General features: G+C 41.6%; 1 protein-coding gene, 1 long non-coding RNA gene and 1 gene segment (V, D, J or C); 2 read left to right on the top strand and 1 right to left on the bottom strand.

Annotated features, from left to right (window-relative positions):
- Positions 1-10321, bottom strand: part of LOC308305381 (immunoglobulin kappa constant-like) — a 37195-nt gene extending 26874 nt beyond the window's left edge. The window contains exon 1 of the C gene segment in view: positions 10137-10321.
- LOC308305702 lies at positions 42-638 on the top strand. The gene is made up of 3 exons (XR_013963132.1): positions 42-199; positions 310-446; positions 530-638. It is a non-coding gene; the product is annotated as an uncharacterized lncRNA (long non-coding RNA).
- On the top strand, positions 3477-4962 carry LOC308306195 (uncharacterized protein; the record flags this gene model as incomplete). The annotated part of the gene is made up of 3 exons (XM_080751096.1): positions 3477-3505; positions 4107-4294; positions 4388-4962. The coding sequence occupies 3 exons, from the start codon at positions 3477-3479 to the stop codon at positions 4960-4962; spliced, it is 792 nt and encodes a 263-aa protein (XP_080607222.1).
- Positions 10322-14207: the final 3886 nt, after the last annotated feature.

The following is a 14207-nucleotide window of genomic DNA, read 5'->3' as shown; positions in this document are numbered from 1 at the left end:
ATTGTCATAATTTAACCCCAATTTATTGTAGAAAAATGGAACTCTGGTTCTAGCTGCAGATGGGCTGTTTGGTCTTCCTCGAAAGAAGTCATCTGGAAGAAGTTTTGAGGGACCCAAACACTTCAACAGATTCTTTTCTCCACAAGATGATGTTGACAAATTTGTGAGCAAAGAGCAGGAGCAGGATACATCTGAGGAGGTAGAGTATGACTTAGATAATTTGCTGCCTCTTTAAAGTGATTTATTCTCAATTCAAGGCTATCCATGATATTTTGTGATAATAATTCTTGTACTTTGCACACTTTACAGGGTTGTGCCAACTTTCAAGCTGGTAGTGCCCTGAGGTCCAAAGTCAAAACCGCCAAATTGGATGAAACTGGGGTGTTTGGTATCGCTTGTAAACATGAACACCCACGGCGGTTTCTGAGTCTTAAGAGAGGCGAGAGGTACAGCAAATCTCCTTGATGTGTCCAAATCAAAGTGCATTAAAATATCAACATTCAGCTCACATTTTGATTTTTTTCTCTAGCCTTTCGAACGCTGTCTTCCTCATAAAAGAGCTGCAAGAAGATCTGGGGAAGAACAAAAAACTTGTCTTCATGTATGACATTGGATGCAAGTTGAAGCCTCATTTAGAGGTAATCCATTCTGCATGTTTGTTTGATCTTTGCTTTGTAATAGCTCAACATAGTGAAAACCTCTACAGTACATTTTGTGTATGGCTTCAGTAATGCAGTATTCTTTTTTTTTTTCACTTGTTCTTCTTTCAGAAGCATTACCCTGATCTTCTGACAAAAACAACATATGTTGTTCCTGCATTCCATGTGTATGGGCATGGTGTTGTCTGTCAGGTGATTTTATTTATTTCCTTATCAAAGTCTATTGCAATTTTTCACAGATAAAATAACTTGAATATTTATTTCTGGCATTGGCTCTGTTTTCCAGGTTTCCCACAGCTGTAGAAATGTGGAGGGTGCAGGTTTAAGCGATGGGGAGCAGTTAGAACGCCTCTGGTCATTCCTACGGCGCTTTGGCAAAATCACCAAGGAAATGACGCCGTCCCACCGAGTTGACCTGTTAACTGATGCCCTGCTGCACTACAGCTCAAAGACCAGAAAGAGCCAAGGTGACGAAGGATTGTGTATGCATTTCACTCTTTCTATCTCCCTCTGGTCTTAGATACAGTATGCACATACTTAAATTGTTGTACATTAAACATTTTGGCATAATTTTTAAAAGGATTCTGTGCCATTTCTGAAAATTGTGCCACAGGTCCGATACAGTAAACTTTACAACCGGTCTGAATTGAATTAATAGAGTGGCTACAACAGCAAAAGAGAGCGAGCGCAAGATCTCTCAACCTCATTTCTGTACTTGACATGAGAATAATCAGAAACCTGGTCAGACTGTAACTGTTGCACATGTATTACACATGTGACAACCGTGCTTGTTTGGCTTTTATGATGCATCTGGTGAACAGAACCACCTAGTATTTTCTTTACCATAAACCTGTCATCATACATACTGTTCATTCTAATATTCGCTTCATCCGCTAAGTGTGTTCAGTTGTTGTGAAAACAAATGGGTAAATGATGTCCTTTTTCTCATTTTAAAGCAAAAGCCCTGCGTCTCAAAGCTGAAAAAAACAATTCAGTTGAAGACGAAGCGAAAAGGGAAATGGCTGAACTCATGAAACAGACAGGTACAATCCTATTCTTTTCCAAGATTGGCATTGTCATGGGTATGGGATTTGGGAGTGCTCGTTTGTCATTTAAGAACTAATGGGTTTAATCTGGCTGCTCCAATAAACACTTAGACGTGATGTGTTTGTGGGAGGAAAGCAGGCGGGGAGGGTGTTCTGTTGCTGCACTAGTGATACCTACAGGTTGGCCCAGGTGCCTGTGCAGTGGAACTGAGAACAATAGATAGTACTTCCGCAAGCAAAATTATCTCCAGGTGAAACTCCTTGCTGTCTGGTGAAAGGTAGTGGTGATATTGCATGTATCGGAGGAGACACTTGATTGTTGTGCTTCCCCCAGGAGCAGGTGTAGGAGTTTCTGTAGCAATAGAAGCATACCAAGTCAAATGCATTAAGTGTTGAATAAGAACGTGTGTGTGTGTGTGTGTGTGTGTGTGTGTGTGTGTGTGTGTGTGTGTGTGTGTGTGTGTGTGTGTGTGTGTGTGTGTGTGTGTGTGTGTGTGTGTGTGTGTGTGTGTGTGTGTGTGTGTGTGTGTGTGTGTGAGATTATTAATATTTTATTTTTTGATTGAAAGGCCTCACAGAGCTGGATGTACAGCAGTGGGCAGAGCAGTACAAAACTGGGTCACAGAAGTCTATTGAATGGACCTGGGAAGAAGATTACGTGCAAAAATTAGTGGAGCACCAAGAACTGTGAGTTTGTGCTGCAAATCATGTTTCATTGATGTCATACATGTTCCATATTGAAGTCCTTCCTTCGTGATGGCTCGAACTGTTCTGATGTGGTCATAACTGTGACAATATTACAAATATAGCTATGTGTAGTCTAGTACCATAAATGGCCTAAAAATTACCATGGACTTGAAATGGCTGACGTACAGCTGAACAGGTCTTGACATTTCTTTGAATTATTTTTTACAGAGAAAGCTTGAACAGCGTGTCTAGATGTAATCCTGACCTCTCCACACGTTTGGCAAAGTGTGTGTGTGTGCGTGTGCGTGCGTGCGTGCGCGTGCGTGCGTTTTAATGGTTCCTAGTAACTTTGGAACCATTGGAAAGCCAATGTTCATTTATGCATGTTGCGGCAAACCAGCTTCCCAAGCAGTGTATATAGGGCACCTGGGGCTGTGTATCTCCCCATAGGATTCGACTCTCAGACTGCCATGCCATTAAGAGACCTTTTCCCTAATTTGACATATAATCTTTATTTCAGAAAGTAAGTCCTGTGCACACAAATAACATAACAAATACAATAACATAAGAAATGCACCAATGGAGGTGCAATAGTATTATAATAGTGCAATCCCACCTAATCAGCAGCAGGCTGCAGAGCCAGTGCTTGGGCATCCTGGACGTGACTTGGAAAAGGCTCTTCATATGTTTTGTTTACGCCATGCTGTTTGACACTTCCAGGTGCTAGGCCTACATAAAGTTGAACATGAGTTGCCTTAACATTGCCTTACAAGTGGGCACACCAACAGAAGAGAACAACAGACTGGAACTATGCTACCTAGGAACAAAGAAGTAACCTATGGCATTGTTGTATGCCACTTTTGCATATAGATGAGTCGTATACAGGGGGGTAACATAATGCTAACAGTGCAGATTTTAACAGATCACATGGAAAATCTTTCAACCATGATGCTGCTTTTTCTATGGGAATTATATATAATAACTAGTCCTTAACCGTTCAAACATATGGGCTCCGAATTATGAGCAGAGTTTGGGTTATGAGCTGTGCACAGTATATGAGGGATTGAATGAAGTCTCAGAATTAATGTTGGAGAACCCAGACGTATCGGTGCGGTCAGTCATCGCAAAATGTTGGCACTGTTTAGTATCAGTATGTCAGGTATATCAGACAGACATTCGGTTGTTTATTGGTAGGATGTCATGTCCTTTGCCATTCTGTGTGCTCTCTTAACTGTTGTTGCATTACATGGGCAAAGAATGACTAAGCCAATGACTGATCTGAGAAACAGATTTGACCAGAGCCCCTCTGTTCTCAAGGCCCTTTTCCTGGAGAGGGGAACAACATAAGATCTCTTGAGGTTTGGATCTGAACAGACATGTGTTATAGTGGGATCCAGTCAGGAAATATGTAGGGTTAGATGTAGTGTTTGTGAGGTTAGGTTTAGGCATAGTGAAGTTAAAGTGAAGTTAAATGTTCACGTTTAGACAGAATCGAACCGAAGTGCCTGCAAAAAAGGGAGGCCCATGGAGACGGGCCTCACTCTCAGAGGTCCCCAGTTATCCCATATACCCCTTGTACTATGGGTATATTTGTATAACTTGTTCAACCTCTTAACTTGGGATACAGTTACTTTCTTTTCTTGTTTTATACTGCCTGGTTGATTAGAGTTGGATACTGAGTTTTTCACTCTGTTACCGTACACATCACTTTCAGGTTGGAGAAGAAACTGCTGTCTGTTGAGCAGAAACATCGTCTTCGTGAAAGATGGAGTCTGACGGCTGAACCCTGTTTGCCACTACTTGGCATCATTGAAGAAAAACAACGACAGCACTCACTGCAGGCAATCTACAACCTTGTGTTGGAGCGCAAGTTTCTTTGTGGCCTTGTGAGGAAATACGCAGGTGAGAAAATATATCAATTGTTTTTTAGTTTTTTTTTATATATTTTTTTTTAATGAAACGATTATAAACATGTATGAATACTTTGTTTTGCAGATGGACAAAAGATTGCCATCCGACTCTCAAAGAAGATCACCACGCTCGGTCACAAAATCAAACGGAAGCTTAACGACTTCAACACCTGCACAAGAGCAGCCAACCAGCCAGTCCAGTACCATGAAGTACTGCAGCTCGACAACCCCATCTGGTCAACCATGGTCAACTCCACCAACGATGTGGAAATGTCAGTTAAGCAGAGACTGTTTGTTTTGATGAACACTGCGAAAAGGGCTGCTGAAGAGAAGACTTACCTGGCAGAGGACTGCCTGTCGGGAAAGAGCTTCTACGAGAAGCAAATCCAAGAGCTGGACAAATGCCTCCTACCAGACACCTTGCAGTCAGTGTCATCTCGACAGGACAGAGGGGCAAATGCCGCTTTGCTCAGCAAGAGAAGGGAGTTTTCAGGCCATCTCACGGAATTTGACACTCTTCTCAGTACATTGGATCAGGATGTCCTGGTCCTGGATAAGGTTGTGTACAGCTCTGACTCTGACATTAGTTCAGACTCTGACACAGACTCTGACGCAGACTCTGACGAGGAGGAGGAGGCGGCGCATACTTCGACTCAGTAACATGTTTAGTATCATGGTAGGTCAGGCCTAGGGGTTGAGACTAAGGTCTGAGAGGCACTAGCCTGTCGGGCAAGTACAGCTCATGTTCTACTTGCCCAAAGGTCATGCCCACTTGCCCTGCGTAGGGATGGAAATCGGAATCGGCCAATATAAAAAATTGGCAGGTATGATCTTAAAGCGGCCGAATCGGTGACCAGCAGGTCACTGACATAAATACCGGTTTTATGCCAATTGTGTCTATGGCACTGCACAGCATGATGCTCTGGTCCTGTGACTAAAGTAAACATTAGCAATTAGCAAAAAAGCATGCGTCAAGGGATGGGTATCGTCTGCGATACTTTTAATGGTATAGATTGCATGACGTCGATACTATCGGGTATCGGTTCACGTAAAAACGAACGATACCTCGTTTCGACACTCTGGAACACACCCCTGGCCGGTCGCATCTGTAACAGTTGGGCTACAGAGTTTAATGACTGCTTTAGTAGGCTACACTCGTTACTGTGGAAAATAGCCGACAATAGCCTATAATGTTTATTATTATGATGATTATCCAACGTCTATACTCTCCACTCAGCCACACTGTGATCATCATCATCACCTCTGCTGCGGTAGACTAAAAAGTATCGAATATGGTATCAAAAAGGGTATCGTATCGATTCCCAGGTATCGAAAAAGGTATCGTAACGATTCAAAGGTGAACGATACCCATCCCTACGTCACCTGCTTTCCTCCTGCCTATAGTCCAGACGGTCATATTAGACTGGATATTGTCTGTGATTTTTGATATTGTACTATTGTGATTGATTTGGCATTAGTGTTCTTCTAGCTTATTGGTATTCAAATTGAAGTATGTCTTGGCCTGAAAAAAGGGTATTGGAGCAACCCTATTTTCTAGTTCTTAGCTAAAGAAATCAGTATCGGAAGAATCGGTTTAGGCAGGTCAGACCTTCATAAAACCGGTGGATCGGTATCGGCCAAGAATTTTGCAATCGGTCCATCTCTACTTGCCCGATTTAATCATCCCTTATAAAATGATTTTAATTACCACTCAATTTAACACTTATTTCTTTACTTTCTGGGGCTGTGCGATAAAAATGTCATACCTCAATACCTCCAAATCCAATAGAGGGTATGCGCATGCATAAAGTGAATGGCATATCAAGTGGCAAAATCAGTGGCAATGTGAGTTTATTGCCATTTTAACATAATTTAATGCAATCAGACAGGGCTTTTCTGATTGAATGTATGGGCTGTTAAAGCCAGAAAGTATGTTTTTGGCGTTCCCGCATGACTTCGGGTATGATGATGATGTCACGTGCATACCCTCTATACCAACAGTGCATGCATAGCTATGATTGAATATGTCTATGGTTTCATACGTTATTTTATATTTTTAAGTGGCAACAGTAAAAACAAAACATTTAATGTAAACGGTGCTCTTATTTTACATTCCACAGAGACATTCCTAAGGGCATGCTGGCCACGTTCAGGTGTTTAGACAGATATCTGGTGTTGTGTTTATAGACTGTGTCCCCTCTCAAATGAGCACTTGCCCGGTCGGGCAACCTGAAAGCCAACTTCACCTGATTTACCGTGGGCTAGCCTCAATGTCAATGCCTGCTCATGTTATGTTAATCATGTTTGCACACATGTTTTGTTATTTTTTGGACCAGGTTTGATTTTCAGATTTTTGCAACTGTCGCTAATGGGGTCTTTTTGGGGGGGCTTCTTTTTTCTATTATAAATTCAATTGATTATCCATTGAGTTTTCACCTGATTGACTGTATTTTGTTTGCTAAGAGCTGGAGAGGGGTTAAACCAATACTCAAAATATAGATCTCAGAAAATAATCACATACAGCACGTTATGAGTACCATTGAGTGTACTGTATGTACTTTTGCACTAACCTAAAAGCCTGTGTGCTAGTCCTTATTGCCACACGACACGTCCAAGTAAGAATGAAGCTTAACCCATCTAAACCTGGTGCTACCTATAAATTGTTAAGGTATCTGCAGCGTTTTTTTGTGTTTGTTTCAAGCATTTTAAGGCTTTCTGAAACCTTTAGGTTTTACAAACTTTGTATATGACTTCATGTGAGGTTTAACAGCGGTTTAAATTGTAGGTATGCTTTTCCCCACTGGTACGCTAAGATTCTTTTGCACATGCAATGTGCACATGTACGTTTTCATGTAAATGTAATAAAAATACTGTGCAATGTACAATGTTGACAATTTGCATTTCATCTCTAAAAGCTGTTAACATGAATGTGTTTGACTTGATACTTTATATTTCTATCCCATTACATTACTTTAGACTCCCTTCTATCAAGCACCTGGATCAGGATGTCTGTTGTAACTTATAATGTAATAAATGAGTGCATACTGCATAGCATTGTTTGGTTTAATGTATCAATGTTACCTTAGGTCATCCATGGCCCCCACCTTCACTTAATGCGGGCTGTAGGTAAATATCGGAATACTGAACATTATTGATCTCAGCTGTTACAATTCCAAACATGCAAACACACCCGCTTTATTTACTTTAATCTATATTAGTAGTTGAATGACAAGTATAGTAGTATTAAACTATTAAGTCTTTGTTCATAAAGTTAACATAAGTATAACTAAATGCATTTTAAATTAAATCAATGTTACATTTCAGGATTCCAATCCGAGTGTGGAAATACAGTTTACAGTTTAGGCATTTAGCAGGTGCTTTTTATCCAAAGTGATTTACTATAAGCAGAAAGATATAGTGGTCATATCCATCATAAAGGTTGGCCAACCCTGCACAATGTAGGCTAATGTCAAGGGGTTGACACTAAGGCCTCAGAGGCACTTAAAGGTTAGTACAGGTCATGTTCTACTACCCAAAGGTTTATATACCTGCCAGGGGCAGGTGGGCAACCATTAGTGTCAATGCTTGATAACTATTACAATGTAATAACAGTTCATTGTAGAGAAAAGTGTCAGTAACATGTTTAGTATCATGGTTACTGGTTAGTATTATGTAATAACAGTTCATTGTAGAGAAAAGTGTCAGTAGCATGTTTAGTATCATGGTTACTGGTTAGTATTATGTAATAACAGTTCATTGTAGAGAAAAGTGTCAGTAACATGTTTAGTATCATGGTTACTGGTTAGTATTATGTAATAACAGTTCATTGTAGAGAAAAGTGTCAGTAGCATGTTTAGTATCATGGTTACTGGTTAGTATTATGTAATAACAGTTCATTGTAGAGAAAAGTGTCAGTAACATGTTTAGTATCATGGTTACTGGTTAGTATTATGTAATAACAGTTCATTGTAGAGAAAAGTGTCTGTAACATGTTTAGTATCATGGTTACTGGTTAGTATTATGTCAGTCATGACGGTATCATGGTCAGTAATACACAGTAGGTGCTGTTTATTACATTATGACTTGCTGTTTTCCCCACTGTCACGCCACAGTATATCTTCATAGGTGATGTGGACACTTCCCCTCGCTGTGCCTTAGGTTGGCTCCCACAGACCCACAGTGTCAGTTTGCTTGCCATCAGTTCTGAATAGCCTGCCAGCCTCATCCTTCTCTGACCTGGTCTATGATTTGTGGGAGGCCCTGTAGAGGTCCACATTTCTGATGTGATCATCCTTGTGTAGGTGTCATCCAATTAAGGCATTTTCCTGCCATGATGTGGTGTCCATGTCTGGACCCCATACAGAAGTACTGTATACTGTAGGTACATACAGAGGTCAGCTCTCATGTCAGATATCTACACTCCCAAACCATATGTATTCCAGGCAAGTGCCCTCTGGACCTATATGATGCCAATACTTCTGCCACCACTGCAATTTGAGGGTCCTGAGGCAGTGCCATTGCCTGGGGACCCATAGAATCAGAATCCCTGCATAGAATGATGTTAGCACTACAATATACTTTGACTTTGGTTATCTAGGGTTATCCTATCAGCCTTGGGCACCTTATCCACATTTTAAAGATGGACAGTTTAGCTATTGTTAAAATCAAATAGATACAATATATGTCTTTAGGTGTTGTACTACTGAGACCCAAAATAATGTTTGACAATTCTACTCTAAATGTGACATTAAGATGAGACATAAGAGTAGAAACATGGTTCCAAAAGTTACCCAGACACTAGCCTCGGAAACCCAGACTAGACACTGACATGAAACAAACATGTGTTCTGTATCTTCTTTTACCAAACAAACAGCACATAGAGGATTGGGAACAAGCTTCCATTTATACAAGTTGGGAGAATTCCATGTAATATTTTGAAATTGAACTCTGCCAATTTTCTATCTGGAGATAGTTTTATAGTTTGTAGCCGCCATACGTTACTCCACATAATGTTTGCTTGGTCAACTACAGCTTCCCAATATGCCTGCATATATGATTATTACGTTAGTTTTTCTTTTAACAGCAGCCTATAATGAATTGCATTTTTTTATAGCGCTTTTCCAAGTGCTCAAAGCGCTTTACAATGGTTCATTCATTCATACATTGGGAAGTGAAGCGGCGAACATTCGACGCCAGCGTCCTCACTTCCCACATTCACACACCAATGGTGGCAAGCTTGCACCAACCAACTCATTGGAGGCAATGTGGGGTTCAGTGTCTTGCCCAAGGACACTTCGACATGTTGACAGGAGGAGCTGGGATTTGAACCTCCGACCCAGTGGCGAAACTAGCCCCCGGTGTGCCCCGATGCGAGATTTTCACCAAGTGCCCCTCAACAACAACAACAACAACAACACCCCCCCCCCCCCCCCCCCCCCCCCCGCACGGCCAATTAATTTGCGCAAATGCGGGATTACAAAAGAAGACATCTACACGCTCCCCAACTAAGGTTTTCATGACAAAATGTAGCCCAACCAAGTTTAGTGTCTCACTGTCTCCATTTCTCTCTGGAAGAACTCATGAACTCCTCTTCCCCAGCTTTGAAATTGAGACACTCTCCAACACAACTACTCTTGACATTAGTCTACTCTACACACAACAAACATCACCACGCCGTTTTTCCAAAACAGCATTATAAATATCATCCATTAAGAAAACTAGGCCTACATTAATGACAGCACAGAAACTAGGCCTACATTAATGACAGCACAGTTTAACTGACAGCGATGCATCACTGCAAAACCAGCATTATTTATATTAATTACTTAACTCACCTGCTAAAGTAAGGAGGATGACAACAACAAGAGCAGTTGGGCACGTTTTGTTCCATATTCCACAGTGTCTTGGTTTCAGAGAGCATGGCAAATATTAACTGTTGCCTCAAAGTCTTGTTGAAACTTTATATTCCATATTCCATAATGCCTGACGTGTTGTTTTTACTCAGAAGTCAGAACGTCTCCTCAGCCTGTGTTCCGTCAGCAGCACTAAGGTGCCCTATAGAGCTTACAGGAAGCTGCTTCCTGTCATACCAGCGGGCATTTCAAAACAAGAGTCATTGTATTGGATATTGTAATGTGATCATTCAACACATGTTTTATTTTGAAATGGTAGCAGCCTACTACAGGAAATATAAGCAGCAGACAGTGTCACACTGGAAGGAACAGCGGTGTCGGGGCCAGGCTCCGTCTGTACATTGTTATTAGATATTATTTTTTTCTCCTCCGACCTGCGTGTGCCCCTGAACGCCATGGGCCCCAATGCGCATGCGTTGGCTGCATCGCGCTAGTTACGCCACTGCTCCGACCCACGGATCATTGGCCAATGATTGGCCAATGATTGGCCAATGATCCGTGGGTCGTTGAGAACCACTGCTGTAAACAACATAGTGAATTAACCAGCAAGCTAGCTGTTAATCTGAAGATCGCCTCGTTCCCAGCTTTTACTCATTGAGTAAATGCTATGGTGAGTCAGTTTAACTCTAATCTTCAATTCTACTGCTGAGCTACAGCCGTCCAGTCCCCTGATGATGATGCATCCATAATGCACCTCACCCAGCCAGCATGAAGTGCAACACATTCTTCACATTCATTTTAATAGGAGTGACCCTCCTATTAAAATATCCCACCTTAAAATCCTACTAATCTGGCAGGTCAAGCATTCTGTTCCACAGGTTTATCATATTAATCTTCCACCTAACTTCACACAGTATCCATCCCATGTCACCATTAAAGCAGATATAGGAGCAAATTTGTAAACTCCCAGAAAATATCTAATATCCCTCTCATGCACACTTACACCTTTGTTAAGTTACCTGAATCCCAAACTCCAAAGGAGTATTCCAAGATAAGACAAACACATGAAACATTTTTTTTCCATCAATAAATACTCATCTCATTCTCATTCTCATTTCCACTTATTATCCCTACTCACAGATTTTTGCCAAGTAAAAACGTCACTTTTTGCGTATGGCTGCACTGGAAAGCCAACAGAAATGTATTTTACACCTCTCCTGCTTAGCGGAGAGTGTGGTGTGGAAAAGGAGGTCTCCCCGCACGTGTGCATGTGTCCAAAGTGGCGACACAAAGAGCCGTCTGCTCTCCAGCGCCAACTAGAGTCTGAAAATGTCACTTTTTTGAGCGGGTGGCTGCACTGGAAAGCCAACAGAAATTGAGGGGACGCCTCCCCCGCTTAGCGGAGAGTGTGGTGTGATAGGAGGTTTCCCCGCACGCGTGCATGTCTCCAAAGTGGCGACACAAAGAGCCGTCTACTCTCCAGCGCCAACTAGAGTCTGAAAATTTCCGAAATGTCACTTTTTTGAGCGGGTGGCTGCACTGGAAAGCCAACAGAAATTGAGGGGACGCCTCCCCCGCTTAGCGGAGAGTTTGGTGTGATAGGAGGTTTCCCCGCACGCGTGCATGTCTCCAAAGTGGCGACACAAAGAGCCGTCTACTCTCCAGCGCCAACTAGAGTCTGAAAATGTCTGAAAATGTCACTTTTTTGAGCGGGTGGCTGCACTGGAAAGCCAACAGAAATTGATAGGACGCCTCCACCGCTTAGCGGAGAGTGTGGTGTGATAGAGGAGGTTTCCCCGCACGCGTGCATGTCTCCAAAGTGGCGACACAAAGAGCTGTCTACTCTCCAGCGCCAACTAGAGTCTGAAAATGTCCGAAAATGTCACTTTTTTGAACGAGTGGCTGCACTGGAAAGCCAACAGAAATTGAGGGGACACCTCCCCGCACGTGTGCATGTCTCCAAAGTGACGACACAAAGAGCCGTCTGCTGTCCAGAGTCAAATTTGTTTATACATTTGAAAACTTGAAATGGGACATTCTGCACTTTGGGATTCTATCTGTACTATTGATCTGCAGTAGTACATTTTAATACCAATACTTTATACTTTTACACAAGCATATTTTGAATTCTGGAACTTTTACTTGCAAAAGTTTTAGATTGCAGTTTTATGGTGACCCCCCACCCCAAGGTTATTCATAGTAAATAGGCCAGGTGTTGTGTACAGCCAATTGGTAGGAGTTGAATTGAATTGGATGGAATTGTGTTAAGTGGCCTTTAGCTTGCCTTCCACAAATTTCAATCTGAAAGAACCTGGAAAATTGTGTATGAACAGCCAATTGATAGTACAGTAGAACGAATTGAATTGGAATGGCATTGTGTAAAGTGGCCTTTAATAGCTTGCATTCCACGAATTTCAATCTGAAAGAACCTTTTCAAGATTCAAGATTCAAGAAGTTTATTGTCACAAAGATGTACAAGTACATGCACTGTGAAAAACTTAGGTTGGGGGTGCTCCATAATACACAGAATAAAAATAAAATTACATAATAGCCTAAAAAACAATAACACTCATTTAAAAGTTAAAAACAGTTTAAAAGAACCAGAGTCAGGATACAAGGCTGTAACGCCACAGAAAGAGTTCACTGCATAGATGTATTTAGTAGTCTAACAGCATGGGGTAGGAAACTGTTCCTTAGTCTACTAGTGCTACTAAGCTGGGTAACTGACAGCCAGTGATGCGCTGGGCTGTGCGCACCACCCTCCTGAGAGCCTTGTGGTCCCGGTCGGTGCAGCTCCCATACCAGCTGGTGAAGCTGCACGTCAGCAGGCTCTCAATTGTCCCTCGGTAAAAGGCCTGGAAATGTGTTGGGACAATTAGAAAAGTACACTAGTATAGAGACATACATCATATACTCATCTTTTAAATACATTTGTGTCTTTTAAATATACATTATTTACTGTACTTTTATTTTGAAGGCTGTAGCCTGGCTTATTTCTGCCTGCTCCCAGACCGGAAACATTCTTTCTGCTCACTTCACGGACCTGGCAGGCAAACTACAAACCGACACTGTCTGAATTGATCACAACAACAAGCAAATGGATCGAGAAGATAGCTAATAGCAGCTTGAGTCCATGTAGCGATAGGATTCCCCCCGATCAAAAAAGAAACCAACAACATCGTTGTTCTTATAAATAAAAACGAAATAACTTGGAAGGGAGTTTTTCTCCACCCCCAGCCCCCACCAGATCGCTTTGTTTTGCTGCCGCGATGCTGGAGACCCCACCTGGATACCCCTTCGAGGACATCCAGTATGAGGACATTGAAGTGGAAGAGCCGAAGAGGTGAGGGGGGCTTTAATACTTATATTAAATACTTATTAAATACATAGGCAAACGACAGCTGGCATGCATGTGCAGCAGGGGGCACAAGTTATTTGTATATCACCATTTTCTCAAACTTTAACATTTCAAGGTCTCCCTCCCCCCTTAATTCTGACAGTGTACAAATGAACCCGGGGTTCATTTGGTTCCATTTGTACACTGTCAAGAGTTACAGACTTGTATGGGTCAATTTAGACCCCTGGCCTAATGGAACCCACAGAGCCTGGAATCCACTTTGAGAACCACTGCTCTATGCCAGTGGCAAACCTTTTCATGTCGAGGCCCCCCAAATTAACACTTATTAGCCTGCGGACCTCCATTTGAATAGAGATGCCAAGGACCCCCATAAGAGAAGATTTGTACGGCTCTAGCAGAGATTCCCAAACATTTTAGTGTCAAGGATCCCCAGTTTATTGGTATTTACAGATCCTTCTCATAAAATTAGAATATTGTGTTAAAGTTAATTTTCTTCTGTAATATAATTGTTTTTTCTAAACTTTCATATAGTTTAGATGTATTGTGCATGCAGTGAAATATTCAAAAGCTTTTTTTGTTAAAATGTGTATTTTTATGGCATACAGCTCATGAAAATCAAAAATCCATATCTCAAAATATTAGAATATTCCACACGACCACTCAAAAGAAGTTTTTATAATACAGAAATGTCAAAC

This window comes from Nannobrachium achirus (genome assembly GCF_963921795.1).
Source record: "Nannobrachium achirus genome assembly, chromosome: 20".
NCBI lineage: Eukaryota > Metazoa > Chordata > Actinopteri > Myctophiformes > Myctophidae > Nannobrachium > Nannobrachium achirus.
Note: the sequence above shows the minus strand (reverse complement) of the source record. Positions and strands in the feature narration are given on the sequence as shown.